General features: G+C 38.8%; 1 protein-coding gene across 1 annotated transcript; it reads right to left on the bottom strand.

Moving 5' to 3' along the window:
• Positions 1-3,267: 3,267 nt before the first annotated feature.
• utp6 (UTP6 small subunit processome component) lies at positions 3,268-11,441 on the bottom strand. The gene is made up of 19 exons (XM_034583793.1): positions 11,211-11,441; positions 10,453-10,537; positions 10,315-10,356; positions 10,015-10,107; positions 9,586-9,633; positions 9,437-9,500; positions 9,138-9,256; positions 8,867-8,944; positions 8,664-8,745; positions 8,035-8,116; positions 7,727-7,905; positions 7,356-7,435; positions 7,057-7,134; positions 6,130-6,309; positions 5,110-5,190; positions 4,717-4,826; positions 4,550-4,616; positions 4,228-4,300; positions 3,268-3,866 (listed from the first exon to the last, which is right to left on the bottom strand). Exons 1-19 carry the CDS (start codon positions 11,300-11,302, stop codon positions 3,712-3,714), a joined length of 1,788 nt encoding a protein of 595 aa, XP_034439684.1. The 5' UTR covers positions 11,303-11,441; the 3' UTR covers positions 3,268-3,711.
• Positions 11,442-12,578: the final 1,137 nt, after the last annotated feature.

Genomic DNA, 12,578 nt, shown 5'->3' with positions numbered 1-12,578 from the left:
CATCTTATTTTCTCAGGGTTTTACCTGAGGCAGCAGAGGAATCCCACAATGACATCCTGTTGGGTCAACTCTTTTCAGTTCAATAATGTGGTTGAGAAGGCTGAGAATCAATCTGAAATCCTGCGTCTCTCTCCGACTGCAAATTGTGGAATAGACACTGTCCATGAAAGCTCTGCCTTTATACCCCCCATCAAAGGACAACATGATTGTCCTTTGAAGTGAAGTGAAGTGTTACAATCCAAAACTAACAAAGATACAGTGTGTGTGTGTGTGTGTGTGTGTGTGTGTGTGTGTGTGTGTGTGTGTGTGTGTGTGTGTCGTTATGAGGGCCAATTTTGTTTCAATACCATTGTTGGTATATAAGTACATTATGGAATTGAAATGCAGTTTCAAAGGTAAAAGCAGCCAGAATAACAGCTTTCAGACAGATTATCAATGATTATTAATGATGCAATGATATGTATACTAGTGGTGTAATTTCATCGAAAGGGATTTGTCATATTTATTAAGTTTATTAGATAATATAAGATGAGTAAAAGAACGATCAATGTCGGCACCAGCTATACTCATCAAAGAAAAGGAGTAGAACAAAAAGGAAATCCGCATTGTGAAAGTACCTCAAAACTGCACTTGAGATATAATAGTGCTGCAATGATCAGTTGATCAATTGGTTCATCGATTGGCACAAAATTAATCAGCGACTATATTTATAATCAATCAATAAACTAAGTCAGTTTTCAAGCAAAAAATATCAAATCATTTCATGGTTCCAGAGTAAATGTGGGAGTTTGATGTTTTTCCTTGTTGTAGCATGGTACAAATATAAATCCCTGTTGTAGTAAGTTTGATATCTAGAATAACAAAACAAGACTTTGAAAACATCCAATCAGGTTAAAGGAGATTATAATGCGCATGATCATTTCCTGAGCAAAGTCATTTCAGTTTTCTGGTGTTTTATAAACCAAGCACTCAATCAATTAATTGTCAAAATAATTTGCAGATTAATCAATGATGATTATTGTGATTTCAGGGACATTAATCAGTCAAAAGCAATAATGTAGTTACTATATTAAAAATACAATCACATGAGTTTTATGCAAAACAATAATTGACTTCTGTGCCATCAGAAGTTCCTAACAGACAGTTTTTGTTTTATTTTCACAAACAATCTTGCTTCTTGTTCGTACACACTTATCTGTGGTTGATGTTTTAGAGGCCGTCACATTGCCCACACATGACTCTCCCTCCTCACTGCTCTGTGTGTCACCCTCTTCTCTCGGCAGCGGGTTCGTCCTGCGCCCGGCTGCAGGCGGCCCTCTCGATGGTCTCTCCTACCATGAAAGCGGTGGTGGATGCTGTGTGGGCGGTGTGGAGCATCGGGGCCTCCATCTATGACTACATCCACACCAACGCCATGGAGGAGCGCATCCACGCCCTGGAAAACGTCATCACCATCCACCAGTGTGTGATCGGGCTGCTGTCTGCCGGCGTGCTGACGCTCTTCACTTACATCCTCTTAAAGAAGCTCTGAGGAGGTGTGAAGGGGCCTGCTGGGGCTGACGTGTGAGAGGTGGAATGAACAGAATCAGACACTGACATTGAATGTGGTAAAACAAACACTGATCAGACAGATAAAGGGGAAATTTACACTTTGGGTACTTAAGACTCGCTCATAAGAACTGGAAGGTACGTGCAGTTTTCAAGGGAGCAGACACATAACATTAAGTTAAAGTTCTTTTAAAAAGCTACTTTTTTAAAAACCTCATTGCGGTGCCACATGTTGCATGAATCTGTTTTGGGGAAAAACACTGATGTTGATGTCTGTGTAGCAGGTTGTGGAGGAGGTGAGCATGTGGGGCTACAGGGTCCAGCTGCTTTTTAAAGGCCAGTCTAAAAAGTAACATTGACAGATTTTATGCTCCAGTATTCAGGATCTTTACAGTTTCATTTAAAATTTTAATTTAATACCTCATTTGAATGGCTTAGGCACAAAAAATGATTCATTGTTCCCCCCTGAAGATTAAGTTATAACCTTTTTTAGCATAAAATAAACCATTTACATCATCATTATCATCACAGGACATTGTGACTCAGCAGTTCAGTGCAGGTTTTACAGACTGGATTAAATTAAAATTATTAAAGGACTTAAATATGTAAATATATAAAAACGTACCTAGTGCCAGCAGTAACAGAGAAAATAAGAAACCACTCCAGATTTGTCTTAAATAAGCATCTCTACATCTATGACAGACATTTCACTCCAAAATGTCCGTAGTTTAAAGAATAGGGAGAAACAAAATTTGACACATAACTGCAACATTTTGAATAGTTGAAGCAGCTCAAAATAACAGTAAACCAGTAAATATACCAACATTATTAGTTGCCCCTACTCAAACTATCGTGTGTGTGTGTGTGTGTGTGTGTGTGTGTGTGTGCGGGTGCGTGTGGGTGTGTGTGTGTGTGTGTGTGTGTGTGTGTGTCTCCACAGTTCCATTGACTTAATTCGCTAACTTACAAAAGGCTTCTTTTTTTTCTTTTTGTTTTCATGTTTGCAATAATTTCTCTTGAAGCCTAAGTTTAAAAGATACAGGAGACGATAATTCCATTGAAACTAGAGTCTGGAGAGAGCAGATGTTTCTCACATTCCCCAAATTTAGCAATTGATGAATCCTTTTAAACACCTTGTCTGTTACTATAAGTATATTTGGTTTTGTCTTGGGAGTGTTTGATAAGACACCTCATATAATCCCTTATGATTCAATATGATTGGTTTACTTGTGCATCATCTTCATTTTCAGTGCAACATTAGGATTAAAATATACAGTAAATTTCTGTTAATCCCCATTGCTGTTGGTGCGAGTGCAGTATAAAATTAAATATGAAGTGTCCTTAAAAACTGTAAATATATTTAAATGTTCACAAGCAGTTTTTCAGCTTTCATACATGTGCAATTACCATGTAGTACTACTGCTGCTTAATATTTTATAAGGCAAAATTTTGTACCATGTATCAACATGTTTAAATAAGATAATAGGTATCGACTGCGAACACTGGATCAATGTGTCTTTCTGAAATGACACATTGATCAAAGTTTCTTTTACAGGATAAAGGATGTTTTTGTAATTTTAACTTTAATCAGCTTCTCTAACCTGCTGAGTGATGAGTCATTGGAATCTGCAACCATTACGAGTCCTGGCATTAGAGAAATCAGTGTGTATTTTTGTGTAAATGTGTTACTGTCCCAGAAGGAACACAAGAGAACGTGCAAAGGATGAAACAGTTTTATTTTCATTTTAACAGTCTTCTCAAAATGTCAAATAAATGTGGAATTCAATGCAATTAAACTGCACCTCTCTTACAACAGTTCAAGTTTCCAACACAGTGTTGTGTACAAAAATGAAAAGCTAAAGTATATAACACTTCTGATTGAAGTTGTGACCATGAGAAGCTTTTCTATCACATGTCTGAACATTTCTTCAAACAATCTGCTAAAACCACTGAAGAAGAATCGACTGCAAACTTCAGAAACTGCGCCACTGGGTTGGAAATCATAAGCGGACATGACACCAGTCGTCCACAGAGAAGAAAAGAAGAGCAACCCCCGTCTGAAAATAGGTGCTGCTTCTTCAGCTCACAAACTTCTACACATGAGTAGTTGGAATCTGAACTCGAAGGCCTTAATCTGGAATAAATGGACCTTAACATATGTGGTTACAAGTGTCCAGTCTGCAGGAGAGTGTGTTTGGAAGTGAATCTCTCCACACTTTCGCCCTCCAGGAACTTCATGGCTCTCCAGTGGATCTTGCCGCAGTTCTCTGGCTGCCCGCCGGGTCCCAGCTCCACCTGGATGTACTGCAGCCACAGGTCTTGAATGAAGAAAACAGAAACAGAAAAAGATTTGAGCTGACAATGCACAAGGACGCTCTGATTCAATATTAATGCTTAACAAAAGGCTCTTCAACTTGCCATATTCCAACTTCCCCTTGGCCTACATACCAGACTGAAAGTTTGTGTTTGTCTCTGTTAAAGAACAACTTGAGTATTTGTCATTGAGACATATTCATATCCTGAAATCATCAGAACTTTTTTGTTTTTTTTTAGTTTTGTTATAAATGGAAAGTTTGTCCTACATACTTGAATAACAAGATATTGTGAATAAATTTGTTTTGACTAACACTACTTTTCCTCTTGTCTCGTGTTCCTTTAAGACATTGAAACTCCACTCACCGTCGTCTGTTGTGCCGAACTCCTGCAGGGCCCTCTCGTAGCAGTCCCTCAGGCTGTTCATTTTTGGATTCTCCTACAAGAACAAACAACATTATTGGCTCATCAATCCTAATCATTCAGTCAGTATGTCCTCATAATCAATCAAACCTTCAGTGAAATCCATAGAAACCTTTAGTCAGTGGCAGATAAGAGAGTAAAATAACAAATATTGTGAAGAGTTCTTACTCGTCATTGTGAATCTGTTCAATTTCTAAAACCTAAAGTTTTTAGAATGAAGTGTAATTAACAAGTTTTCACATGTGACAATGTTTGATGTACGTACTTGTTCCTTCTCGATCTCAATCATCCTGGTGAAAAAAGTCTTGGACAAGGGACGGTTTTCCTGTAAGCTACAGAAGAAGAAAAAGGTTTTAAAAATGTGTGTTTCTTTTGTGTTAGATATCATTTAAATTAACGGCAGCAAGAGCAGCAGATGTGGTTCGTGTTTACCTTGTAAAGGTCTTCCTCGCTTTCTTGTAGCCTCCAGTGGAGAAGGACCAATTGAGGTAGGACTCCTTCATCTCCATGGCAACAGCTGCCACTACAGACACAAGACCTCTCTGGGAAAAGTCAAGAAAACAAACACTCTCAGTTTGGAAGCCGGAACATTGAGCAGCTACACCCTGGTCAGGTCTGCCATTAACATCCATCCTGAGAGGTCTGATACCCCAGGATGGATTTTAATACCAGGTGTGAGTGGGGTCATAAAGGATGTTTACTTCTTCCATTCAGTCAGTGATTACAAATACATTACACTGAAGATGCTGTCAAAACATATGACTTGTAATCAGAGAGTTCTGAGAGTCGGTGTCAAACTGACAGGGAAGGACTTGGGTGGGCTACCTTAAAGACGGCCTCTGCTTCCTCAGGACTCTGGTTGGCTGTGCTCCACTGCACCAACAGCTGCCACAGTGGTAAACTCTCCTGTCAGAGCAGGAAGGAGAAGATAGAGCTATTAGCGGATTTCTAAACACTATCTTGCCCAGCTGGAGTACACCTGTACTCACTGGAGATTTGTGTCGTCAATGCATTCTCCATTACCTTCAACAGTCTTTGTTTTTAGAAAGTGCATGAATATAAACCCTTAAGATGAATTAGAACACGCTTTATTTTCTTCGTGAAATTATCTGTAATTATCGTGCAACATGGTCACATTTTATTGTCCGACACACATGAACTCCTTGAGGTTTATACTGTTTCCCAACACTTGAACAGAGAGTGTTGATCTTGAGAGAAAAGTCTTGTGTAATGAGCAACGAGTCGTAATCCTCCTCACACAGCTACTTCTCACAGTCTTATGAAACCCCCACCACGACCAGCTACTCTGCTCACTACTGTAGAGGCACGTGGAGCAGAGCAAGACATTCGTATTCACAATCACACAGTATAACACTACTGTCATGTACTGTCCAACACTGACAGAGGGAAAGGTTACATTCGTGAAAATTATAAAATCATCAATATGCTTTATTGATGATGACCCTCCAGTACTTTTTTAAATTGTGAAAGAAAACTTAAATCTGGCTTTAAATATACAAATAAGGATTCTCTGGGTTTATGTTAGCTGAAGGCTGCTTAAGTGTCTGAATAGAGACAAATTGGGCCAAGAAGATGGCCCACTTTACAGTTCTCTCTCTCTGTGTGTGTGTGTGTGTGTGTGTGTGTGTGTGTGTGTGTGTGTGTGTGTGTGTGTGTGTGTGTGTGTGTGTGTCTATTCTCCAAGGATTATTCTGGAGCATAACTGATGTGAATATGTTTTACACTATACACATAAGCAAAGAAACTAATCAAACATGGTGTGATTTTGACCAAATTATGTGAAATCAAAGTGAGTGCATGTGCCTGTGTGTGTGAACTGAGTACCTTGGGATTTACGCGAGTGAGAGCATCCTGGAATAGCCTCGCTATGTCTCCGCTCCCAAGCTGTATGAGCGTCTGCAGACTCAGGCGCCACGTTGACACAGACTGGCTGTAGCGCTCTGTAGCTGCCATGGCGACGCTGGCTGCTCCCTCAGCATCTCCAGATAAGAACAGGATCTGCAGCTGGTCACATGGGGAAAAATGTTCGTTGATTCCAAATATCAGTACAGAGTGTTTGTTACAACATTATCCATCAAGAAAAGGTTAAATGAAGAAAGATTACAATCATGTATAAAACTTACTTTCTTGTTATTTCAGTCAGGTAAATAAATAGATGATTTAATACTTTTTAAAATGAATACCTGGAAAGTGTTCTAAGATCTACACATTATCACCAGATACTCTGTCTTGAGGTGCCATCGCACATACTTTGTTAATTCTGTTCAAAATCGCGGTGGAAAAACGTCTACAACTTCTTTATCTGAATTATTTAGCTTCACGTTGAATGTAAAAAGTAAAATTCAGAATTCAGTCACTGTAAGTTATACCATTGGTAGTAAAAATTCTGTTTTTTTACTTAACAGTGTCATCGGTGTTAGCGTCCTCAAATTATAATTTGGCAGCAAGGTCTAAAGGAGGTCTGTGTAAAATTATTGTATGGACATTAAAAGGTCCTTGTCCTGGCAAAGAGTCCCACTTGTCTGTGCTGTCACTATGCTTGGGTCTAGTAACTCTAGCTTGAGATGTCATCACTGTTCTCCTCTTACTAATCACACCCTTTGTTTAAGTGTAGTAAAGTTACGTTGCCTTATGAACTGCAAACAAACTGGACTACTGTGATAAAACATGAAGTCTTCAAATGGAGGATAGACCAAACCCTGCAGAGCTAAAGGCCCCAAAGATTCTAGTTAAATGAAGACGTTATCTTACCCAGTTCTTATAATAAGCCTCCTTCAGCAGTGAGGAGTCGTGGGCACGCTGCAGAACTCCCAGCGCCCTCTCCTGCCTCTGTGAAACAAACACATGAACAAATATCAGTATTTACACTTTAGATCATCAGACTCCAGAAACAGACACTTTCCTGCTGTACATGTGCACTTTTTAACTTCAGGAGCAGTCGTACTGACGTCGTGAGAATGAAGCAGAGTCATTTACCTGCTATGAAAGTAAATGATGTAGTATATTATAAAAGAATGCAAATATTGTTCAGAGCTAAATCAAAGACTCACCTTTTCCTTCAGCTCTTGGACGTTGGTCTTTCGATTCTGCCTTTCCAAGCAGAAGGTCGCGTAGCACGTCCACATGGGCTCTAGAGCACAAAGCACAGCAGTCGTGTGTTAGACGGACACAACCTGGTGTCAGTGAATACATCAGCAGTGATTTCATAGAGGGCACCTACAGGCATCAGAAAGTCCCACCGAAGATGTTTTAGAACATTTTACACAAAGGAAACGACAGCAACACAAAACTGAGGGGAAGGGAGTTTAGTCAACTTGAGCTCAGGGATTTGGATACTTCCATACAAAAAGTTTTTTTTAAAGTAATCCTCGTCTCATTGTAACTGTAATCAAGACTTTTTCCGTATGAGTGTTGTTCCCACCAGTGATAAGGCTCTTGACGCCCTCCTCGTAGACCTGGCAGCACCGCTCCTCTCTGCGGTTGATATCTGACGCTCGGCCTTTGGCAGACGTCAGCTCCTCCCCTGCCCCGGGAGCCTCCAGCTCCCTTTTGGCCATGAAATCCCACGTCAGGCTATCCTCTGTGTAGTTTGTCTGTAAGCTGGAAACAAGGGGAAGGGAGAGGGTGTGTTCATCCTTGGTGCTGAAGATATATTAGAGTTCAAGAGTGCAGAGTGTGTGTGTGGGACAGAGAGAAAAAGCAGCTATTTTGTAAGTGAAGAAAACTTACTCTTGCAGGATGGAGTCCTGAAGCTCTTTGGTGAAGTCAAAGATGGCTGCGATGGTCAGAAGTGAGATGACAAACTCTGCCTCTGTGGGAGGAAATCATCAGCAACACAAAGATTAACATGACCAGATAGGACCAGGAAAAGATGTTGTTTCAGGAATAGTTTGACATTGTGGGAAAAAAGAGAAGATCAATGGCACTCTGATGTCTGTATTAAATGCTTAAATCTCAAGCTCCAGCAGCCTGTTTGCTTAGAATTAGCTTAGAATTGGAAGCAGTGGAGCACAATTGGCCAGGTTCAATAACAAGGTAATTCACCCTCCCCTCCACTTAACTTCTCCAGTAAATTAGTGTATTTGAGAATAAATAGATATAATATTCTGGTGTAAATCAGGAAAAATGTGCATCAAATAATATGTAATCAATACAGAACATCTGACCCAAGCATAAATGGTGCTTCTGTGGTACTTTGGTTTTCAATACATGGCACCATGTTACATCGATCTGTCTGTCTATCTAACAAATATGTTACAAAAGGAACTTCAAACAAGGATATCTTATTTTTCAACACTAAAACTTTCTGAGCATTTATATTTTTGCAAAGAATCACAAACCAATTTTAAAAAACCCACCTTTGATTTTCCCTGTAGCATTACTGTACACGACCTCAGCCAGTTTACCGCTCAGGATTTCTGGAGAAAACTCATATTCACCCTGAAGGGAGTGACAGAGCAGATACTCAGGCACTGAATAGTAATAGATAATAGAGTGAAATCTTCTGAGTACATGTTTGTTGAATTTCACGCGGTTTGTATTCAGGTCATGACGCACTCACCAGGTCCATCTCAGCCAGCTCCAGCTCCTTCTTCTGCCTCCTCAGTTTCTCACAGTGCAGCAGCTCCATGCGGAAGTACTAGCAAAGAGTTGCAGGAGAAAATTAAAAGGATTTATTTGAAAAAATCCATGATCATCAGTATTTTTACTTTTTAACAGCTTCTTCATTCAAGAAAACCAGTGGACCACATTTTTTACTACAGGTTTTCTCATTTAAACTACAAGAGAGTGAATCACTTTCAATGTAAAACATGTAAATTTGCTTCTTCTACCTCCTTGTAAACCTTCTTGTTGTCTGGGTGGAAGCGCAGGGCCCTCAGAAACAGGTGTCTGGCACTTTCAGAAGAATTTCTATCCTCCAACTCACTCTTGGCGGCCATGATCCACAGAGCTAAGGAGTCGAAAAGAACACTACTTAGGTATATTTGTAGGAGACACTTTTATCCAATCTTATTTTGCCAGAGTATGGCAGAGTATTTTTCATGAATCTCCAAAGATGATAATACACTACATTTAAAAACAATAACCAGCAGTGGAGCCATAAATGTGAGTTGAAACAGTTCTTCTGTACCTGGTTTGTCCGAGTGGATGGCGAGCATGGACGAGAACACTTTGCTGATCTGGCTTTTAGTGGCCTGATGGGCGAAACCCAGAAGAGGTCGAGATTAGAATGAGAGGACACAGTGTTTGAGGAGAATCAGTAAATGATGAAGTACTAACCCATTTCTTGCAGAAAGCAACATGTGAGAACCAAAGCTGCACATCATCCTGTGGGAAACAAAACACGTTACACCTCACTTGGTTGATACCTTCATTTATTAACTCGGTTAGAGCAAATATTGAACTTTACACAAAGTAAAATTTCATTGAATCTGTATGTTTTCCTTTGAGAAGGCAAAACACAGGAATACATTTATTTTTTTAAACTAGTGCAGCTTTAAATAGTTGTAAAAAGTACTAAGTAAATAATGATCCTCAAATGCATTTCAAAACTATGACCTGGGTTTAAAGAGAATACGTTTGACTAAAACTAAAGCCAAAGCAGTTAGATTTAGATGATTTATTTTATTGTCCTAACTTGATTCTCCATCAATGAGCAGAGCAACATGTTGACTAACTGTAACTTTGTAATTAATGTGTGTACGGTACCTTCCACTTATTTGTTGCTCTTCTGAAGATGCTGTTTATCCTGTGGATGATGGGGAACTCAATCTCTTCTCTTTTGAACTGGTATCGGATGTGCTGCAAATCAAAGGTTAAGTTAAACAATGAAAACACCAATGAAAAGGCTGCCAGGGCCTGCTGTGCTGTTATGTGCACGTAATAACACAAGTGCAGTTTACTAGAATATAGTATATATTAATACTGTACTTTACTTGAATCTAATCCACAGTCACTGTGAAGTGGAGATAAAGTGATACAATGATCCCATTTCCATTGGTCACTTACCGTTCTTCTCTTCTTCACCAGCTCCAAAATGTTGATTTCATACTGTAATAAAACAAGATGTGTGAATAAAACTTTTACCAACTCAATTTATCTGATTCAAATTCTGGATGAACAACTTGCACGATAACGACGCTGTACCTGAATGTAAGCGATGAAGTCTTCTTTCTTTATGATCAACCTGTGGAGCTTGTATTCCAGGGCGGTCACCCTCTTGATTATGGATCTAGCAAAGTAAACAGAAACATGATGATCAACTTTGCATCACAAACGAAAGAAACCCACTGGAGATACTGAACTGCAAATCAGAATAAGAATATTGTTCCAAGTAATTAAAATACTAATTTGGCCATTAGCTCTATAGAGTATGTTAAATACAGAGTTTTATATTTGCCTTTTCTCTTATTAAGGGCCGTTAAACCCTCATGTGGAAAACATGCTGTTGACACTATGTTCAAATTGGATTTTTATATATGTACGAATACAGACAAAGATGGAGAGCGGTGATTTTAGACTTGAGTCAGAAACTCACCCTGAATTACTGACTCCATAAAGTCTACAAGATATGTTATATTCGTGTAAGATGAGATTTATAGTTGTGAATATTTACTTTGAAGATATTTAACATATTTGTATCTGTTTTTAAGTTTTTTTATTTATATATTTATTTGAATTAATGACAATCATATCCGTTGTATAGTGATCATATTGTATTCTGATCCTTAATTTAGATCTGGAACCATATAATGTGACAGACCTTCCGTTTAACACACATTCCTACTTAAAACATATATCCATCAATGTGAAGCTGTCTTGCTGGAGGTGGATGTGTTTGTTAGGTGTGTGTCAGTGTTGTGTTAGTGGACCGTGTGTGTAACCCCCGGTGGCCGGTGTGTTACCTGACTTCCTTCTGGGTGAAGAGTCCCACTCTCTCCAGCTGCTCGAGCTCCGGGATCCGCTCCTCGATCCGCTGCTGAACCACCTCCGCCATCTTGTCACGGTTTCAGCTTTGACACGTTACTTCACGATGTTAACGTCGGGAAGTCCAACTGGACTCTGGGACAGAAGAGCTGAGGCGACCAGGCTGCTGCTCGGCTCCACACATGGGTGGAAGTTGTTATCTGAGGCATTTCCGGTTCCGTCTGCTAATGGTTACCGTCGGGAAACACGAGCCGAGCGCGCGTCTTACTCTGGTTGTGCGGACACATTTTGGATCCAACTGTCGGTTTAAAGATATTTTGGCTGGTTGTCATGATTTTAAATGTTTTTGGGGGGTTGAGATTAGGTTTTAGAGTAATGGTTGAATTTAGGTTTAGATGAGAGTGAGGTTTGAGGTTTGGTTTTAGTGTAAGGATAAAATGTATGTTAAGCGATTGTAATATGACTATGAATGTCCCCACAATTATATTTATAATTAAAGTCTCCAGGAAGTTCATGTTCCTGCTCTGTTTGTAAAGCCCTGCTGGATAAAGCATGTTGGCTGTCTACACTGTAAATATATTCTGTATATAGTATTACTTTCTATTATATTTCTTGTGTTTGTGCCTTTTTTCTTATTTATAACTTTATTCATTTTCTAACAGTGTCTTTATTGCTACTATGCCCCTTTGCTATGGTAACACTGAAAATGTCCCTGCATTGGGGTAATAAATGATTATATTTAATGAAAATATTATTGGTTTGGTAACTGTTATATAGTTACTTAGTTTCCTAGTTGAACTCAATTCCCAGGAAATACCTTCCCTGCTGTGGAAATATATTTGAAGAATTTATAAGGACAAATTGATTTCATCTTGAGTTAAAAACAACATTTTTATAAAGTGTTTCCATTAGCAGGTTGCATACAGATGTACACTGCAGTATGTTCATGTCAGAGGTTGAAAGTACTGCACTTCAGTAGTTTCGGGAATGAAATTTAATTTAATATTTCCATTTTACTCTTTTTACACTACATGTATACAACCGTAGTTACTTTCCAGATAATTATTTTGCATAAGTAGATCATAAAATATGATACACTATTAAAGATAAAACTACAAACTATGTAAAGTTGCTCAAATAGAAAATTAAAATAAAAAGAAATTAAAAAAGTGAGGTAAAGTAACAAACAATACGTTTAAATTATATACTTTAGCTGAAAATAGTGAATGAAGTATAAATATGATATAAAGAATAGGACAACAATATTATATGATTTATTTGTACAGCATTCTTTCTTAACAAAGTCACAAAGTGCTTCACAAGAGGATACAACAACAACAAAGTTA

Source organism: Hippoglossus hippoglossus, chromosome 1 (assembly GCF_009819705.1).
Source record: "Hippoglossus hippoglossus isolate fHipHip1 chromosome 1, fHipHip1.pri, whole genome shotgun sequence".
NCBI classification, from domain to species: Eukaryota; Metazoa; Chordata; class Actinopteri; order Pleuronectiformes; family Pleuronectidae; genus Hippoglossus; species Hippoglossus hippoglossus.
The sequence above is the reverse complement of the archived record's forward strand: the minus strand, read 5'-3'. Positions and strand labels throughout refer to the sequence as shown.

Excerpts from the sequence above, each read along its gene's own strand:
- utp6 (XM_034583793.1), bottom strand. The coding sequence starts at position 11,302 with ATGGCGGAGGTGGTTCAGCAGCGGATCGAGGAGCGGATCCCGGAGCTC. Across the intron at positions 8,117-8,663 it reads TGCTACAGGGAAAATCAAAG|AGGCAGAGTTTGTCATCTCA; the intron begins GTGGGTTTTTTA and ends TTCCTCCCACAG. Across the intron at positions 7,436-7,726 it reads CGTCAAGAGCCTTATCACTG|AGCCCATGTGGACGTGCTAC; the intron begins GTGGGAACAACA and ends TTTGTGCTCTAG.